The sequence below is a fragment of the Pleurodeles waltl genome, chromosome 3_1 (genome assembly GCF_031143425.1).
Source record: "Pleurodeles waltl isolate 20211129_DDA chromosome 3_1, aPleWal1.hap1.20221129, whole genome shotgun sequence".
NCBI classification, from domain to species: Eukaryota; Metazoa; Chordata; class Amphibia; order Caudata; family Salamandridae; genus Pleurodeles; species Pleurodeles waltl.
The window spans coordinates 633204686-633224802 of NC_090440.1; the positions used below are offsets into that span (position 1 = coordinate 633204686).

The 20117-nt window shown below is 43.0% G+C and overlaps 1 protein-coding gene across 1 annotated transcript in view; it reads left to right on the forward strand.

Moving 5' to 3' along the window:
- Positions 1–19875, forward strand: part of LOC138284404 (mucin-5B-like) — a 528306-nt gene extending 508431 nt beyond the window's left edge. Inside the window, exons 41-43 of the mRNA XM_069223140.1 lie at positions 512–551; positions 5967–6090; positions 19419–19875. Coding sequence (XP_069079241.1) covers positions 512–551; positions 5967–6090; positions 19419–19587 — 333 coding nt within the window. The 3' untranslated portion in view covers positions 19588–19875. The remainder of the gene's footprint in view (positions 1–511; positions 552–5966; positions 6091–19418) is intronic.
- Positions 19876–20117: the final 242 nt, after the last annotated feature.

Below are 20117 nucleotides of genomic sequence, written 5' to 3' on the forward strand. Positions count from 1 at the left end.
GCATTGCAAATTCTTGTTCTGGATTCGCTCCTGGGAGAAGTTCAGGACTGGTCCTGAAAAGTAATGTCATATGCTTTGCTACTTCTTCGGAGGTCGGGATCGCTTGCCTGCAAACGTTTTGGTGTATTTTGGCATTAGTCGTCGCTGCAGAAGGCGCCAGTGAAGCATCCTGATGTAACATAGCAATAGTGCAAAATGACATATTTGTGTCTTTCACTGCTTCCTCCTGCACTTGTCATAATGGATTTACTCCATGCCACGTAAATGTTGCATAAAGACCTCAGTATGCATAGTGCATTGATGATAAATTTGGGAGGTGGAAGCATAGCTGAATTTGTGCGTTCAATGACTCTAAACCATCCCTCCTGAAAGAATGCATCAGTACAGGAGAATAGGTTTGCGAATACTTAGACTCTCTTGGGGAGAGGAAATTGAAAGTGGTGCTGCAACATTGCGTAGTGCTGATTTACCTATTTTTTTGTTATGCTGAACATGTGTTTTTCTCTTTCAGGGAACAATAGGCATGTCTTCGGACGGATGCTGCAACACATGTAAGATGATTAAAATGTCATTTAATAATTGTTTATGTTACATTTAAATGAATATATGAATGATTTGTCCTGTATTGGTGTGTAACTTAGTGCACACATGTGTACCCTAGAGCGCACCATCACCCCCCCAGTGATAGTGCGTTTTACAACTCTGCAAAACATAACCTAACAACATAACATTTAAAAGGAAAACATCAATGAGTGACTAGGCACACCAATTGTAAACGCTAAGATACTATAAGGTTCAATAGACTAAGGAGAGAGGAGTCACACAAAAGAGAAGACCTCTAGAGAGTCGGCTCTCAAACGCTGGCGATCTATGTATGCTTCATTTGTAATTTGACAGTTCTTCCTCTAGACTCCCAAAGTTAACAGTTATCTCTAATCAATACTTTGTAATTCCAATGCTTATTGAACACAGACCATTAACACTAAACTAATTCTCTAATTATGGTTTATTTGTCTGTTATCTTGTCTACACTAATATTTGGAATTCGGTAAAACACGCATCAAAGCACAGAAAGCGTGATATACTATGCACTTGGGGGCAAATTGCACACTGAGGGCCAGGGGGAGTCTCTGGAAAAAAGGGCATACTTATTAATAAATAGGAGGGTTAAGTGGAAGTAATGAGTGGTCTAAGGAGGATTAGGGAGATTTATTAAGAGTAAGGCCATTACTATTCATACACTGCACGTCTAAAGTTACTACAGCTATAAAAAAGGACCCCAGACAGTAGACAAACACCACACAGGGTGAACATCTGGTACTGCACTACCTTCCCATAGAAAATAATGGTGGTAGGGATTTAAAATAAACCCCCATATCAAATGATGGTAAATTAAATTATTTTAAGCATTTAAACTTATAAAAACAAATTAATGTTAAAAATCCTGAAGATAAAACCAACTTATTAATTATGAAAGAGAGTTTAGCTTCTTTCATTTGATAGAGGCCTAGCTTCTAATGTCTCTTGCTCTAGAAAGATCTTACATCTTTGTAGAGGGGCCACCAGGATTTAAGAGTCAGGCTTTATACTGTGTATCTCATCCCCTTGAGCAAACCATTAAAAAGCTCTGCAGCAATGTATAGAACAATAGTTGTCATGAAATGCACAATGTCAGATGGCTAGAAATCTGCCTCTAGCAAAAGTTAAGCAGAATGTTTTTAATGAGTTTTAGATTCAATGCTGAACTGATCAGTTCTAGGATTTACATCACACAGGTGTTTGGTCTCACAGTTTTTATCAGTCTAGCTACTTACAGATCGTATCTGTCATCGACAGTCAGCGACAGTTGTAGTTATAAACAAAGTAGGCAACGTTTCTAATGGCTTACAAATATTAGGTACTGCCCTACCACTACTAAGTGGTGTCATAAAATCCACTTATCTTGGGTACATCAATGGTTTGAACCCTTTCACAGGTGACTGTCTTGCAGATGTGCAAAATGAGTTTGTCATCTCCAACCACGTGTTTTAGGCATATTCTGGTGTTAGTTGGTGTTAGTGTGCCCCATTCACACAGCGTTGGAGTGGTCTGTTGGGCCCCCTGGCACTGCCAGATGTGCCAGTTTGCAAGCATGTGGGCTAATTATGTTGATCCCAGGCACCACAACAACAATGACAAGTCAGCCCAGTGGCACTGTGAGAGTGCAAGACAGGCCAGTCCAACAGTGCCTTTGCAAATCTACTCCACTAATTTTATATCATTATGAAAATGTTCTCCACTTCGACAAGATGCACACTAGGTAAGGTGAGTGAGTAGGGAGTTTTCAGGGGTTCATAGATAGCTCAGTAGATATACCATTGTTTTGGGGGCCTCACTATACCCATATTTTCCCTATAGCTTCAACTTTTTAATTTCCCTGCTCCATTCAGTCATTTCTTTGCCAGCTTTGGGGTATTGTGATGCCATGCCTCACATAGCAGTGTTGTGGTCCTGGATCTCTCCTAATCTTATCCTTCTTCTCGGCTACATGCCTTTTTCATCTTCATTACAAGCTTTTCAGGGGAAAAAACACTCCTATAGGTTGCTTGCCTGGGTTTGCTTTTTTGTCTGGGTCAGAGTGAAGGGGGGACTATTGTGCTTTCTCCTTCCCAATCATAGGCTCTAAGACTGTTGCAAGGGTTCCATCATTGGGTGATATTGTACAAGGTGAAATAATCAGGGCACTGAAGGTTTTGATGAACCAAGGCAATATGAAGTCCAGTAGTTCCCACATCTTCCAACCTAGGAGAGAGCTAGGGGCTTGGTAATGGCAGACCAAGCAGGAAAGACGGGTGTGTGCATGGTGTGATTCAAGCAATGTTTTTTTAATCAAAAACGAAAAACATGTATTTGATTGCAAAAAGTCTATATTTCCAAAAAGTAACTATCTGATATTTGTAGCCAGAGTGGCAACAATTCATACTGGATAGGAAAGAATTATTGCTGTTAATTGTCTTTGATATCAGAGTGCACACACTGCTACAAATGTTATTTAATGACCAGTGGAGGTATTTCATCATGCCTATTGAATAAGATTTATTGGGCATATAACCATTATTGTTTGACCGTTGATCCTGTAAGCCTTAGATGGTTTGTTCTGTGTATTGATTCCACAATACCCATTCAAGTATTTTTCGAGTCATGAAGTATTATTCACAACCAAACGGAGGGATCAAAATGAAAAAATGGAACACAGTTTAATGTAAAAAATGAAAGAATACACAATAAAACTTTCAAGGCCGTGGAGAGTTACATAACTACGTTTGTATATAACTTTAGTGCCTTTGAGGTTTTTGGTCAATTCTTATTGAAATTGTGCTGACAGTGTAGTTTTTCTACAGTTATGAGGGTTTCGTTGGGGTGGATGAACCTTTAATAGCCCTGGTAAGTGTAAAGCAGGCTTCATGTACAAAACAACTTACCTCTTTCGTAAGTGCCTCTCAAGGATTCTTAGACATTTTAGGGGCAAAATTGGCTTGAATGCATTATTGGAATCCTTTCAGTGCTGGAAAGAGGATGATCTCACTGGATCCCAGATCAGCAGAAATTATTTACCTGGACACATGCCAGCCCCCTTGGAATGTGCTGGCTGTGTCTTCTTCCAGTTTGTTAACTCCGAGACACATTCAGAGGAGCCAGAACGTGGTCTGCTCCAGAGAAACAACCTGAAGGGGATGAGGGAGGACTTTTATTTTCAGTTACCAAAGGGCCCAACTTAAATGCCTCACTGAAATGCCCATCAGAACTTATTTTTCTCAAGTCTTATTGTGGATGAGAGTTAGCTGGATCATACTTCCTTGATGCTAGTGTCATTGAGGAAAAAGGCACTCAGCGTGTCACTTCGCACTTCGCTGATTAAGATAGTACACCTATGATTTGGCATTTGCATGCAAGTTCTTGGCTCTGCGTAGCACTATATGCAAGAGATATGCACGCATTGTAAGAACACCGTTTGTATCTATATGTAGGAGTAAATACAAATGACCACTTATAAAGCACCTATTATTGCGTTGATATCCAAATTTAACTGTTTTAGCAGCTTTAGAATTAAATCATAAACGATTCAGAAAAAAAAGTAGTAAGGTTTGGAACGTATGCCTTGCAGTTGGCATGCAGCTCAATGATTGTAACTGGTGGACGAGGGGTAAGAAGGAACCTCTTTAACATAAACAGTAACACACTTCGCTGCCTACATTAAATACCAATTTGTTGAATGCCGTTTTATGATCAGTCAAACCTGTAGTCAGGCTTCACAGGAGATCTTTCCAGCAACTGCTAAAGAGTTATCTACCGCTTCTATACACTGGAGAAAAGCAGGGTAACCAAAGGTCTTTGCAGCAAGTGCCTTAACCCCATGAGATATTTTAAGGTCATTTAATTTCATTTTCAGCATTGACCCTATTTTAACAATATTGTCTCTGGGACATAAAACTGTCTAGGACAAATAAATCTTACTTCATTCACCCAGTTTTCGCAAATTATACTTGGTATTTACACCACACCTCTGTCACTCTTCAAAGACTGAGGTTTATGTCATTCCTTTGTTATGAATGTTCAACAGCTTCAACCAACCATGGCATTTATTGAGGAACAGTTGCCCCCACCATCCCCAGCAGAAAACCTGCCTCTACCACTGAGGTGCATCTGAAAAGGAATGGTTATTATGGAGAGAATAAATACATTTAGGGGCATATTTATACTCTGTTTTGCGCCGATTTGCGTCATTTTTTTTTACGCAAATCTGGCGCAAACTTAACTCCATATTTATACTTTAGCGCTAGACCTGTCTAACGCCAAATTTATGGAGTTTGAGTCTTTTTTTTTTACCGTGGAAACCTACCTTGCGTTAATGAGATGCAAGGTAGGCGTTCCAGGGCAAAAAATGACTCTAAGGCCTTTGTGCCTTGTTTATACTCCCATGCAAAAATGACGCAGAGGAGGGAGAGGGCCTTAAAAAAGGACTCTAAACCAGTTTAGAGTCATTTTTTAACGCCTGGGTTGGGGCAGGTGTTAACGCCTGGGTTGGGGCAGGTGTTAAAGGACCTGTGGGCTCATTTCCGTGGTCTCCGACCATCGAAGCAGTCCACAGATGCCCTTCCCTGCCCCCATGGACACCCCCTGACACCCTCGCCCACCCCTGGAGGACACCCATGGATGGGGGGACCCATCTACTGTAAGTAGAGGTAAGTTTTTTTTAATGATTTTGGAAAGTTGGCCCCCCTACATTACATTGTGCCAATGGCCATGCCAGGGGACACAAGTCCCCTGGGCATGGCCATTGGGCAGGGGGGTATGACTCCTGTCCTTGCTAAGACAGGAGTCATTTCCATGGGGGTTGTGAGTAAAAAAATTACGCTAGTCAGGTTTGAGTCAATATTTTTGACTCTAACCTTACTTGCACCATTCTTTGGCGCGCAACCCCCATTCTTCCCAACGCCTCCGCTGCCTGGTTAGTCATTTATTTTGACGCTAACCAGGCTGCAGCGCCGGCTAACGTCATTCCATAAATAAGAAGCCTGGCTGATGCGTTGAAATGGTGTTAGCCGGCGGTAAACTTTTTGACGCAAATCTGCGCTAGCGCTGATTTGCGTCAAAAAGTATAAATATGGGCCTTAGTGTTTGTTTATCCAGGTTTTGTAATATGGGACTTCTTGGGGACCCTCCTTAAAACTTTAACTATTCTTCATTCATGTACCACACCTTACATACTTTAGAAATATGGAACCCCTCCTTTCACACTGTATGGTGCACCCTATTTGAAAATACATACATCGCATGCACGACTGAAAATGAGAATGTGCCATATATGGCGTATAATTAGGACAACCGCAAAACCCAACCACAAGCGACTATAATGTAAACTTCAACAAAACATTGAAGTAAATGTAAATAGAACTATCTCAAGAATAATATGTGTTGTTTTGAAGGTTTATCGATGTCACAAGGCTGCCGAATGACAAAGGAAATGATGAACATCACCAATGATGGCTGTGTTACTGAACATCCAATTGAAGTCCGTTCTTGTGAAGGAGCCTGCTTCTCTAATTACAAGTAAGTAGCTAACAGCATGCTTTATTTACCTAAAACAAAAGACAGAGTTTCTTCTTCATTGATGTCGTGAGGACACATGCGAGATTCACCGAAGAGAGTTCCACTTTCACTAATCAAATGCCCATAGACGGGCCTTTAATCTGAACTCTAAATGCCTGTACTCAAAGGAGTGAAGTGTGGCAAAGTTGCCAACATTGTGATTCTCACCCTACCAACATTGTGCGTTACTATCCTCCAGCATCACAAAGTGAAACAAGCATTTGCAATGTAATGGGTCTGGTGTTTGCTCGAGTTAAAGCTATTAGCGTTGTTAACACCTAACCAGTTGCACATAAACTGAAAATGAAAAGTGAAACAGTTTCACGTAAGCGAGACGACGGCCGGCATGAGCGCAAAGCAGACACAAGAGGAAACAGAAGTTTGCTTGCAGTGAAACTTATTGGCAAAAGTGCAATTTTCCATGTAACCGGTAAAAGTGCAAATATCCATGTAGTAGGGTCGATATCATGCAAAGCGCTCGACTACTGCCCCCCAAGATCATGCTGCCTACGAAATAAAGAGAAAAAAGTAGTCCAGAAACCAAAACAGAAAACATGGAGCTTCGTATGTTTTCAGTAGTTGGCAGGTGGGCGCGAGGCGGGCTAAACACCAGAAAAGGCATAATGTATGCATGCCTTTCACTAATTAAATCAAGCCAATTTGAAAAGGCAAGCCCACAAACCAACCAAACCGAAGGGCGTGACGGGCATGGTTAAAAGCCCAAAGAGAGATTACACCATGGGCAGAGCACTTTCTGCTCGACCCTAAAAAAGCTGGCAAAGTTTTAAAAAAAGTGTTTTGCCCCTGCCCTGGGGCATGAGCAGGAAGGGGTTATCCCCCTACACTTGTAGCCATGCACTGCATGTCTGTGCAGGTAGAAGACCCACTTTATAAAAGTTAATACTTTTAATTGTGAGGGGTTTTCACTGCCACTAAACGATGAAGGTAGTCCTGAGTATTACTGTGAGAATTATCTTTGGTGGCTATTCCCTTGGTGCAAAGCTATACCCGCACTTAGACCTCCTGTCTTCAACCAAAGACCCCACGCTTTCTTAGCAGGATATCTTGCTGTAGGAAATCATTTCCTGCAATGAGCTGTGGATGGCATAATAAATCAGTGAGCTAGTTAATTCTTGAGGCTCGAAGTACCTCTATGTATCCCTTTACCACCAACAAAGCTTTTACATGACACCACGTTACGCATGAACACCCCATTTACTTGACTTCAAAAAGAACTTAAAAGCAAAGACCTCACTTGATTTCCAACTTTTAAGTGTATATAAAAACAACACCCTCTGTGTGCATATTCTTGGGCAATGTCCCAAATAAATTTAACTCCTTCAAAACAGTGGTATGCATAGTTTCCTCACTCACACTGTTCTAAAGTAGCCTGAAGAAACCCCAACTAGTTACTGACTGCTTTTGCAATACCAGTGAGGTGTTGCTCCCACTCTACCTTAACTTGGCCATGCCGTGACTATAACGTTCAATAGATTTTAACTATCTTTCTTCATTTTCAACTCCTAACAGGTTACCTTCACCTCCTAATACGTTGTCAACAAGTTCAGTCAAACATATTTGTCATCTTGTTCTGTCAAACCTGTGCTCTCAAAAACACCCTGCTGCATATATGTGTACCTTAAGATGCTTAAACAATATAGACTTCGTAAAAATGATTCCCTTCCATTTTTGAAGCACTTTCCGACCCTTTTTTTAATGAAGAAAATTAAGAAAGGCCAGTGGGGTGAGCCTGGCAGACTCCTGCCTTCATGCAATTTGAAGTTTCTCGACTTTGCCTGATTTCAGAAAGACCACTTATCAAAACCTGCAGTAGTTAGGAGTGAATAAATCATAGGACATTTTTCCCCTATAGTCTGCATTGCATTGTAGTGTAAGTGGATTTATATAGCGCTTCATACTCCATTTTGGCGAATGGAAGCGTATTATCAGAATGCTATATTGCTATCCTAAGAGGGATTGCCAAGTTAGAAGGGGATAGTAATTGTGAGTCAGTATGCTAAGCCTTTTTTGTGATGTGTGTGTGTAACTAAAATGGTGCCCTTATTGAGTTTTGAGTAGCGATAGTGGTGTGATGAAGGAAGAATAACTGAGAGATGGGGGCGCTCAGGGTACATGCGCTGGCTGTAATAATTTACTCTGCATGTCTTCCATATTGAGTGAATGGTGATTACTACAGAATTTTCAAACCATATAGTGTGCTGTCAACAGCAACTGGGCCACCAAATTATAAATCAGATAGGATAGGAAAATGAAAGTTCAAAGGGAAGACAGACAAAACAGAGGACAGTCATCCCTTGTATGAGTACTGATCAAAGCTGACATCTACATATGGCACATTTACACATCTATTAAATGCCTGGGCTCTTTGATAAAGAGTAGCTTGTTTTAAATGGATTGATTATGGGTCTCTGACAGTGTAAATTTGTCTTATGGTAATCCTGGGCTGTTCTACCTCTCTCCAGCTGGTCCGGAATAGCTTTATCAGGATGGTTGAGAGGTACACTGCCTTCGAGCCTGTACTGATCATAGCTGACCGAGTCAAGTTGTGGTGACTTAAGTGACATTTGAGTGTTCCTGTCATCCAGTGTGTGCTGATTACAACTGGCCATGATCATGTCTGATTGTGGTGAATATGAATATTATGCATTATTGTCATCAAGGCTGCACTGTGTACAGTTTAGTATAGTTGTGGTGTTTTTGTGAGCGTTGTGCATTCTTGGGTAGAGTCTCCTTTTCAGGTCTTGGATGTTGTCTGCTTGTTCTCAGAGGTCCCAGGTTTTCTCAGTTTTTATCTCGCAAAGAGCTAGGTTTTTACTTCCTTCTTGAACTTTAGATAATCTTTCATACTTCTTACCTTGTCTTGCAATGATTCCCAAAGATTTATGGTCTGTACTCAGAATGCTGTTCTATTCATTTTCGTTTTCTTTTGGAAGAAATAATGAACCGAAGACCAAGGTTCGGCGTAGTGCCCTGTTCTAGGAGCACTGTTGGGATTTTACTTGTAAGTACAAACGGCCTTTTCCTTGGATTACTTGTTGGATGATGCAAAGTTCCTTAAAAGCGGTACATCTGACTATCTGCAGCCAGTATTATGCTTGAAGCACCAATGAATTGTGTTCCTCTCGGTAGAGGTGTGATAGCAATTGATGATAATCTTACCCCAGAGTATTTGATCTGTTGTAGGCTATTTCACTAGGGAGCTGGGGGGTCCGAGGTGAAGGCATTTGCGTAATGAACATGATTGAATGCCTTAACTCAAGGCATGAAACAAAAGACTTTAGCTGTAAATTGTACCATGCAACCAAAAGCAGCTGATAAATATATTTCTGGAACACAGATTTTGCTCTCTGGCTGCTATAGGTTTGTAACTAATATTTTACAATACACTTAGAGTGGGCTTTGGGTCTGCCCCCTGCTCATCATTGGGTAGTTTTTATCTATTGAAATCTCCTGCTTCTGATTTGATGGCCTTCTTCCTTAGTCCAGTCTTTGTTCCACCTCCAGTGTCTTTGATTAGTTGTGTATAGACCATAGGTATATATCAGTGGAGGGGGCTGCAACTCCCTAGTTTATGGTCACTCCCCCAGGGCAGAATGATTTGACTACGTTTTCTGCACCCCCATTGAGCAGATCAGGTGTCTTTTTTTGGGGGGTGGAAGGGATCTGTACTTAAGGGTCAGGGGTCGGGGAGAGGAACATCACTAGATTTACATTGTATAGGTGGGGGTGTCCCCAGGTATATGGTTGCTTTCACATGGGTGATTTGGCCATTGTTTCCACACCTCCACGGGGCAGATTGGCCATTTATTGTGCCTGAGGCATTGCACTGGGTATATTAAACCACCAAGATATTTACATTGTAAGCAATGAGTGGCCCCTCTGGCATATGACCACTCCTTCATTATCAAAGTGGTTTTAAAGGAGGCTGAGCCTGGCGCCCGAGAAATATTTTGAGCAAGTTTCTCAGTGAGCCTGCCTTCCATGGCCTAAACTTACCTTCAACAAAGTAATTTGGTAGTCGTGGCTCTAGATTTAAGGCAGACATGCAAAGGGCTGCATGGTGATCTGGCCCGTTGCCACTGAGAACAAGAACAACCAATACTAGTGACCAATTATGATGGCCCTAGCCACCACCTTTGCCAGCCCGGCTGTCACACAGTGAAACAGTTAGGCTCCACACATTGGACTGCAGCCACAATGAAAATAAGCCTTTCCTTAGACCAATGGTGTAAGAAAACTTAAAGGTGCCCCCTGCAAAGTACCTATAGGAGGCCTTCTTTCTCCTGGACCCAGTCAGGGGCCTGCCGCCTGTACACAGTGTACTGTGCTGAGGAGGCACCCTGGAGCTTGGGGGCCCCCCTGCACCGGAGGGGCTGCGGGGGCCTTTGTTATGCCTCTGTCACGAAAGACAAGAGGTTGGAAAAAAGGGAGTGTGCTGTGTACCACGGCAGTGGATGATTGCAGCTCCTTGGGCCTACACTGTAGGACATTTGAGGGCCTAATGGAATTAGAGTATTCAATATAGGGAGAGGACTGGAGACAATCCATGATATTAGAAGTCTCGTGTTAGACCTGTTTTTGATGGCTTTAGGATTCTGTGCACTTTACTACTGCCAACCAGTGCAAAACTGCTTATGCTCTCTCCTTAAAACATGGTACAATTGGCTTTCTCCCAATTGGCATCCTTATTTTATTTGAAAGTCCCTAGTAAAGTAGCACTACCTGTGCCCAGGCCCTGTAAGTTAAATGCTACTAGTGGGCGTGCAGCACTGATTGTGCCACCCACCTAAGTAGCACTTTAAACGTGTCTCAGGCCTGCTATTGCTGTCTGTGTGTGCAGTGTTAAACTGCTATTTTGGCTGGGCAAAAAAACTTTTGCCAGGCCCAAACCTTTAGTTTAAGTACATACAAGTCACCATTAGTGTAGGCCCTGGACAGCCCGGAGGGCAGGGTGCTTTGTATTAAAAATGTGGAAATGTACTTTTAAGTTTTACATGCCCTGATAGTTAAAAACTGAAATTGTTCATTACAGCAAGGCCTGCCTTTACTATAGGATAACATTGGGGTTACCTGCTAGACCTGGCATCCTTGGTGTGGTTTTCCCAAACTTTTTGCCTTCTGCCCTCCTATTTTTCAAACTTTATTTTTGCTGGCTTTTGGGATTCTGGGCACTTTACCACTATTGACCAGTGCTAAAGTGCAGGTGCTCTGTACTCTAAACATGGAAACATTGGCTTATCTACAATTGGCTTATTTAATTTACTTGTAAGCCCCTAGTAAAGTATATGTGCCTAGGGCCTGTCAACGAAGCGCTTCTATTGTCCCTGCAGCACTGAGTGTTCCACCCACCACAGTAGCCTTTCAAACATGACTCAGGCCTGCCAAAGCAGGGCCTGTGTGTGCAGTTTAAAAATGCCACTTTGACCTGGCAAGCGCAACCCTCTTGCCTTGCATAAACCTTCCTTTTTTCATATGTCACCTGAAGGTAGGCCCTGGTTAGCCTCAAGGGCAGGGTGCAGTGTATTTAAATCTTAGACCTGTACTCTCAAGTTTAACATGTACAGGTAGTGAAACACTGCTAAACGTATTTTTCACCACTGCAAGGCCTGTCTCTCCTCTAGAGGTTACCTTGAAGAATCCTTTAAGTGTAACCTTCAATTGTGAAGATCTAGTAATATGGAGTCTGGTGTCCCTGGGCTCACAATTTAAACTCATGGTAAAGTCAGAGTTTAAATTGTAAGTTTGAAAATGCCACTTTTAGAAAGTTGGCATTTTCTTACAGTAACTATTCTGTGCCTCTACCTGTCTCTGAATACATGTCTGGGTTAGGTGACACCTGGGCTCTGTGCATTCACTCTAGACAGCCACACACAAAAGAAGAATGGGTGTGACATTTGCATTCTGATGGGCCATCACCAGGTTGATGAGTCTTCCTGGGTTAGATGGGTGGGATGAACTGACACTTACACCTGCGTATGGCTCACACGAAAACTGCAGAGTGCTGGGAGCCAGGGAAGGATAGAGTGGTTCCTCCTGATCTTCAAAGACCTCTTTGAAGTTTCTCCCACTTTAACCGCACATTTGGGTATAAGTACCGTACCCCAAAACCCACCAAAATCAGAACTTTACAGGAACAAAGGACATTCAACCAGGAAGAAGGACTGCTGTGCTGCCAGGAGGGACTGCCACTCTACAACTGCATTGCTGTGTTGGCCTACTGCTTGCTGTGTGCTGTGTTGTAGAAGGAATACCCCTTTGCTACTTGCTTTGCTGTGTTGACCTCCTACTTGATGCTTCTTGCCTGAAGTGAGAAGGACTAAGCCTATCTCTACAAACTAGAACCAAGATTTTTCAAGGGCTTTTTTGGCTTGCCCCCTGTTCCATGAAGTCTCAGGGCCATAAAAGACTTATTTTGCAACAGTCAGGCTATGGTGACTGCCCTTGCCATATGATTAGCGTGTGCATGGCTGCTTCTATTTCATCAAGCGCATCTGCCTTTGTGGTGCGCTGATTAGGCCATTGCGACTGCCCATGCTGTGTGATCAGCATGTGTACAGCTGCTTTGGTTTCATCAAGTACATCTGGCTTTGTGGTGTTTTGATCGGGCAGTCACATCTGCCCTTGCCATATGATCCTCGTGTGCAGCAGGGTCTTTCCACTGATGGAGCGTGCTGTGTCGCCTGCAGGTCGGGCAACTCAGTAATGCCTGGGATGCTGAAAGGAGGAGAACCAACTCTGCGCGATTCCCGGTGAGGAGAGACCACTGCACACATTCTACTCTTCTACCCAGGAGGTACTGTGAAACACTTACACTCACAAGGCTGCAGGAGCTGGTCTACATAACCTACTGAAGCCTGGGTTCACCAGCCTAGAGGGCCTGGCCATAGATTGCTCACCACAGACTTTGGAAGCATTTCTGAAATGTAATTTCCCTATTGAGGCCTAGAACGACCGTAGACATCATAATAGAAGTGCAAGGGCTCCAATAACAGTGTGATTCCAGCCTACATCACTTTAAAAAGAGAGAGATGATTCTTCCTGTTATGATCTTCCCTACTTCATGATAAAACATGCTAACTTTAAACCTGTATATCTCTAGCTCTGTTTATTGGATTTTTGTTGTTTTGGTCTCTTTTTGCTGAGAAAAATACTCTATATTTTTTATAAACTAGTGTGGGGTATTTTTATGGTGTATTTCACTGTGTTAGTATAATCAAGTGTTGTGCAAATACTTTACACATTACCTCATAAGTTAAGCCTGACTGCTCTGTGCCAAGTTACCAGAGGATGAGCACAGATTTCTTCAGGGTGTGTATCTGACTTGCCTGACAGGGATTTTAGCCCTTACATGGACAGAGAGCATGCCTCTGCCAACTAGAGATCTAATTTCTAACATTACCTCATTACCTCATTACATTTAAGAAGCTGTGACTTCCCAAATGGGAACCGAAAACTCTTTCATGTTTGGTGTCCTTGGAATTGTGATGAAGAATCCTAACTTTTGGTGAAGTCAGATTTCAAATTACAATCTTGAAAATACCACTTTTAGAAAGTTGACATTTTCCTCCCTTAGTCTTTGGTGCCTGCAGCCTGTGTCTGGGTCACATGACTGGGTGCAGTTGACAGTTAGGCACACCCATACACAATAGGGAACTTAGGTGTGCCTGGATGGGTCATCACTGGCAGGATAGGAGGGAGGAGCTGGGCACAGCCCCAATTACAAAGAAATAAGTTGTAGCCTGCCTCCACACAAAGGGCTGCATACCCCCTGTAGTTATTCTGGAGCCAGAGCAAGGAAGGCAGGGCACCTGTGTGCCTTATGAGCATCCCTCTAGAAGGCAGAACTGGGTACAAATATTGAACCTTGGACACTAGCTCTTCAGTACACTTTTGGATCTGTGGATACTCTGCCAGGAAGAAGGACTGCTGGGCTGCTGAAAGGATTGCCACTCTGCTAGACTGCTGCCCTGCTGTACTGACCTGCTGCCTCCAGTCCTCTTGACTGGATGAGAATGACTAGACTAGCACCTGTTGAACTCAGGATCTGTGAGTCACTCCAAGGGCTAGTTGGCTGGCCTTCTGACTTTAGCCCCAGGGACAGAAGGCTCGAACAATCTAAATCCTAACACCTGGATTCTGCCATCTGTGAGTCTATCCTGCCATGTGCTGCAACCACAGTCCTGGACCCTTGAAAGTGGGCCTAAGGTGCTCTGCCAGCCTCTGTGGATCCATGGGAACTGCTACATCTACTCTCCTGCGTGGCACTGCCCTGGGCAGAACCAAAGCATCTCTGCCACTAGGTGGGTCTGCTGTCTCACAAAAACTTGCATTGCATCGCAGCCTGCTGCCTCCTAGGAACCACCGCTGTGCAATGCATCCTCAGCTCAGGCCCTCACATCCATAGCAGTCTCAACAATGATGCCGAACTCCTCAATGCAGCCTCCTAGCAGAACAAGCGCATAGCCTGGCTGCCCAACACATGATTGATGCCGAACTTCACATCACAAGGTCTCAGCAGTGGGATCCTCTATGACGATGCAGACCCTCACAGCGCAGTCTCACCACATCTCAGAACCAACACATCAATTTGGTTGTACAGTGCATCTTGGACACTGACACTTGCAATGCTCCATATATCAGGATTTAAGGTACTTTGTTCAATGGGCCTAACTGGGTCTCTGTAGCCAGCCCACGCTCCATTGTGGTTGTTCTCAACTTGTGACTTTTTTACAGTCTTGAGCCGCCAGATATCCACAGTTAGCACTTTGTGCTTTTTGGTCCGGTTCTCACTGAAATCTTGAAAGTTGCACATCTCTGGCTCTACTGATTTGATTTTTGTTGTTTTGGTCTTGTGTTATTTTTTAAGTTTAACTCTATTTTCCTAAGTTGGTGTGTGATCTTTTTATGTGTTTTTTTTTTTCACTTTGTTACTGTTTGAAGTGTTGCTCAAATGCTTTACACTTTGCCTCTAACTCAAGTTTGACTGCTTTGTGCCTAGTACCAGAGGGTTTTGCACAGGATGGCTTCACCCTAACAATTATTGTGTTGCTGCTTGACCAGGGCTCATGCCCTAGTCAACCAACACCCCAATTTCTTACACCTGCTTGTCTTCTTTGGGCCTGTGCACATAGCAAAACAGGTGCCTGTGATTAAAGAAGAGCCAAGCTATGCAGTTACAAAATCTGCAGTGGATTTTGCATTTGGCTCATCTGGCTATTCTACTAATAAGGAAGGCACAGGGACACACACCTCAACTAAGGGTTACAGGCAAACAAACTTACATGCCTGCAATGATGAAAACGTATATTAAAGGTGATCTAACTTTATCAGTGGCACACAATATGTGCAGTGGTCATGAGACAGACCATTAGCCATACAAGTGGGCATATAAGGAAAATATCCTATCAATGCAAACATCACATTCACAGTGGCTCAGATGATAAAACTGCCCAGGGAAGTTTGTGTACGATCTGACTCGCACCGCTTTACAATGCCCCAACCAGTCCACCGGGCTGGAGAATAGAACATCTTCACACGGTATAAGGCACCATTGCTTCATACAGTTAGAAGAAGTGCTACTTTCTAGCCTGGCCCCTCAGACTATCTGAATGTCTCACCTCCCCTTATTTTTAGCGCAGTATAATTCCACAAGGTCACGATAGAGTATCATTTGACATAGATCATCTTAGATCTGCAACTGAAACACTCTTGGACGGACAGTCTGCCCTCTTGTCAAAGATCGACTGTTACTTCTTGGCAAAGTATTAACGGGGAAAACTTAAAAACAACAACGCTAGATACCACGGCAAAAGACTCCACTCTCAATTCGATTCTGAAAGTACCAACGGTGCTTAAAGCATCAATACAATAACCACCATTGAAGAAACCCCAACTAAAACATCTTTACAGCTCTCATCATTACAATTGGACATCATAATGCTTAGCTCCCGTCTAACAGCAACAGAGGATAGACTGGAAACGATTGCAAACACCATTGCTAGGCCAGTGGACTAGGAGCAAGACCACTGGCACAGGCAAGCAAAAATCAAGGAACTGCAGGATTGGAGCAAGAGAAACAACCTCTGCTTCTCTGGGTCTCAGTCAGCTTTAGAAAGTATTCCTGAAGATTTTCCTCCCGAAACTTACAGGTTAAATGCTCAACTCGCCTTTCAAATTTCAGTGTGCACACAGTATCCACACACGTACCTCTACGAAATTGCTTGCTTTTTTTAGGATCCAGCAGGGGAGGTAAATACACAGTGGCAAAATGCAAAGGAAAGCTCTATCTGAAATATGCTAAAATCTATGTATCACAAAACCTTTCTAACAAGACAGTGAAAAAAGGAAATGCTGCCTAGAACCCTGACCATGATTTGAACACTTGTAAATAAGGTACAAGGGGCCAGATGTAGGAAACGATTTGCGACTCGCAAACGGCAAAAATTGCCGTTTGCGAGTCGCAAATGTGAGTTTCCTATGCAGAAATGCATTTTGCGAGTCGGGACCGACTCGCAAAATGCATTTCCGACTCGCAAATAGGAAGGGGTGTTCCCTTCCTATTTGCGAGTCTGAGTGGTATGCAATACCATTTGCGACCGCATACGCGGTCGCAAATGGTATCGCAGTTACCATCCACTTCAAGTGGATGGTAACCCACTCGCAAATTGGAAGGCGTCCCCATGGGACCCCTTCCAGTTTGTGAATGGACCCCAAACATTTTTTTCAGGGCAGGTAGTGGTCCAAGGGACCACTGCCTGCCCTGAAAAAAAACCGAAACTAAAGGTTTCGTTTTTTTTTTTAAGTGCAGCTCGTTTTCCTTTAAGGAAAACGGGCTACACTTACAAAAAAAAAAACTGCTTTATTTAAAGCAGTCACGAACACGGAGGTCTGCTGACTACAGCAGGCCTCCATGTTTGCGAGTGCCTTGACTCGCTATGGGGCCGCAATTTGCGACCCACCTCATGAATATTCATGAGGTGGGTTATTGCGACCCCATAGCGAGTCGCAGTCGGTGTCTGAGACACCGTACTGCATAACATTTTGCGAGTTGCAAATAGCGAGTCGCTATGACTCGCTATTTGCAAGTCGCAAAATGTTTCTTTTCTACATCTGGCCCAAGGTCTTTGAGCCTGTACGATGTTGATAACTTATGAGGGACTTATTCCATAGTTCACAGACCTGGGGAATCTGGAGAGATACCTAAATGATAAGACATCCCTTGAGCATAGACGTCTCACCACCACAGTCAGGTCTCTCACTTTGTCCTTGACTGTAAAGCAGAAGGAATCTTGAGATGCAGAACAAGTAAAGAGACTGCCTCTTTGGGCTTTCAGTGACAAACATAAACACAACCAGCCCCATCCTCAAAAGAGGGATACATCTAGATTGCTGCTCAAGCACTCATCAAAAACAAGCACTGAATCTAGAGGCACACCATGATGAAATGATTTAAAGTAACGTTGTAATTTGTGACTTTTGACGATCCCTACCATCAAGAGACAATTCACAGGACCACCATTACAAAGAAGAGGTAGAGATTGTAGTGGACCCTCAACAGTAAAGTTATGATACTAAGGGCGCAGGATGAAGGGGGGTTCATTTTCTACAAAGAGTTACTACTGAACTGAAAGCCATCTACAGCATTACCACAACTATGATATTGTGGACGAATTCACTCAGGAGTTTCTACATGAAGCCGGAGTCCATTCCTATGATTGTGTAGTCCCACAGCCTATTGGGCCCAGCCACCATTGTAGTTCCATACTCAGAAATCGACTTCATTCTATTACCACTCCCTCCACTGCACCAAAGAGAGGTACAACAGAACTGCCATATACTTCAGTTGGCCTCTGATTGCCATCGCAGAGCCATTTATCTGTTAGGTCCCCAGGATCTCATCTGACCATAGCGCCACTTTGGTAACTCTTACCCTATAAAAGAGAAGTTTTCCCAGATACCCTCCTTTCTGCGAGTTATGTTCTGAATCCTAGACACCTCTGTCCACATTTGGAAGCTCATGCATAAAAGCACTCTTCACTGCATGCTTCCTCATCAACATTCATATATACAGTAATGTAAAGGATGAACGATCAACTTGACAAATTCACTTCAGTTTGTTAACAGCTGAGATTTTCTGTGGCTTAATGTAGGTGACCAATCCTGGGAGCATTGCACTACCTATGTATAGTATTACTATATTCAGTGCTTTACTCGCTTTTGGGGCCTGGAAACGGATTCGTTTCTTAGGGACCATCTTGAGTGATATGCGCACATTCTGAATTAATGTTGCCCACATTTCAGAGATGAATAGCTTTATGAATTCACTTATTGATATCTCCCCCTTTCCACCACCAACTGGAGTTGGAAAAAACACACAAAATAGGAAACATTGACTACTACTTAGAAAAGAGCAAAAACGAAGGTAAAAATGTTTTCTACAACTCTGTATGTTCCTAAAAACTGAGACAGGGGTGACATAGCAATATTTTATGGAAATAAATACTTTACTGCAGAGCACCTTTTTCACACATCGTCACCGTTGTCCCCAAACAAACATTGCTACAGGTTGGCTTACATTCTTACACGGAACTGCCCTGAACATCCAAAAAAAAGGTTCAGCACCAGAAAAACAACCCAAGCAGTCAAGGAGTTTCGAAAGGACGATGTCTGATTTAGTAGCAAAGACCATGAGTTAGAAACGTACAGTTGCTGCGTAAGAGCGGTCTAGTCATTAGCTCATGTTGCATAATGCTAGAGAGGATGGTTGTATTAAAGATTTTTGGACTGGTTCACAGCATTTATCATTGTTACAGAGGTAAACGTGTTGTGCAGAAGGCTTTCTGGGCCAGAGATCATCCCTCCCGTTCACTATGAAAATAGAGGATGGATCCTCATAGGGTCCTCCACTGCTCAGATTCACTGTGCGCAGGCCTGCAGGAGGGACACCCTGCCCCGGCTGCTAGAGGCACATTGCCTGCTCCTTTTGCCGTGTGAATATCCCAGTTCCTCATCAAAACCTTTCTCAAAAATGTGCAACTGCAATTGTACTTGGTGGTCTCAGCCCAGTCTTTCGTGGCTGGTTAGGGCTTAGAACCGACCTTTGTCATTGACCGAGCACTATGTACTTGCCTATTAATGACCTGGTTTATTTTGATGCTTTAATTCACTGGATTGTATTTGATATAAGTTCTCATTTTCTGATGGTCCAAGACATGTTCGGATTTGAAGCCTCATTAGCTGTGTTGTCTTCTTTCTCTTCTACACTTCAGGTTCTCCCAAGAGCATGGTCAAACGACTCTCACGTGCAGCTGCTGTCACGAACTTGAGTCCCATTTTGAAGAGATCACACTCTTCTGTCCTGACACTGACAAAACCACGCCATACAAGTACACGTTTATTGACCAGTGCGGATGTACACTTTCCCCATGTGACTACTGATGACGTGCCAGGCAACATGCTGAAGTAGAACATTCGAACGCTACAAAACAGCTTTACTGATGGCCACATTTGTATATTTTTATTACATGTCTAACCTATTTTAGTTTTGTTAAAATACATTCTCTTAGTAGGGAAGGAGGAGATCGTGCTATCATGATTCAAGCTAACCATGGATCATTGTTAGCCTAGAATGTTACTTTTCTAATACATGCCACATGTTATAATAATTGTATTACACTTTTAGCTACTGAGGCATTTTCATAATAAATATCATTTTTGCCAGAAACATTACTGCATTTTAAACCTGTGAGTGGTTCATCTGTACCATTTAAACAACCTTCCTCGACAAGTCTCACAACTAAGGGCCTGATTTAGATGCTGCTGGAGGGAATACTTTGTCACTAATGTGACTGATATCCTGTCCGCCGTGTTAGGTCCCCATAGGATGTAATGGGATTGTAATACGGTGGATGGGATATCAGTCACATTTGTGACGGAATATTTTCCATCGCCAACATCTAAATTAGGCC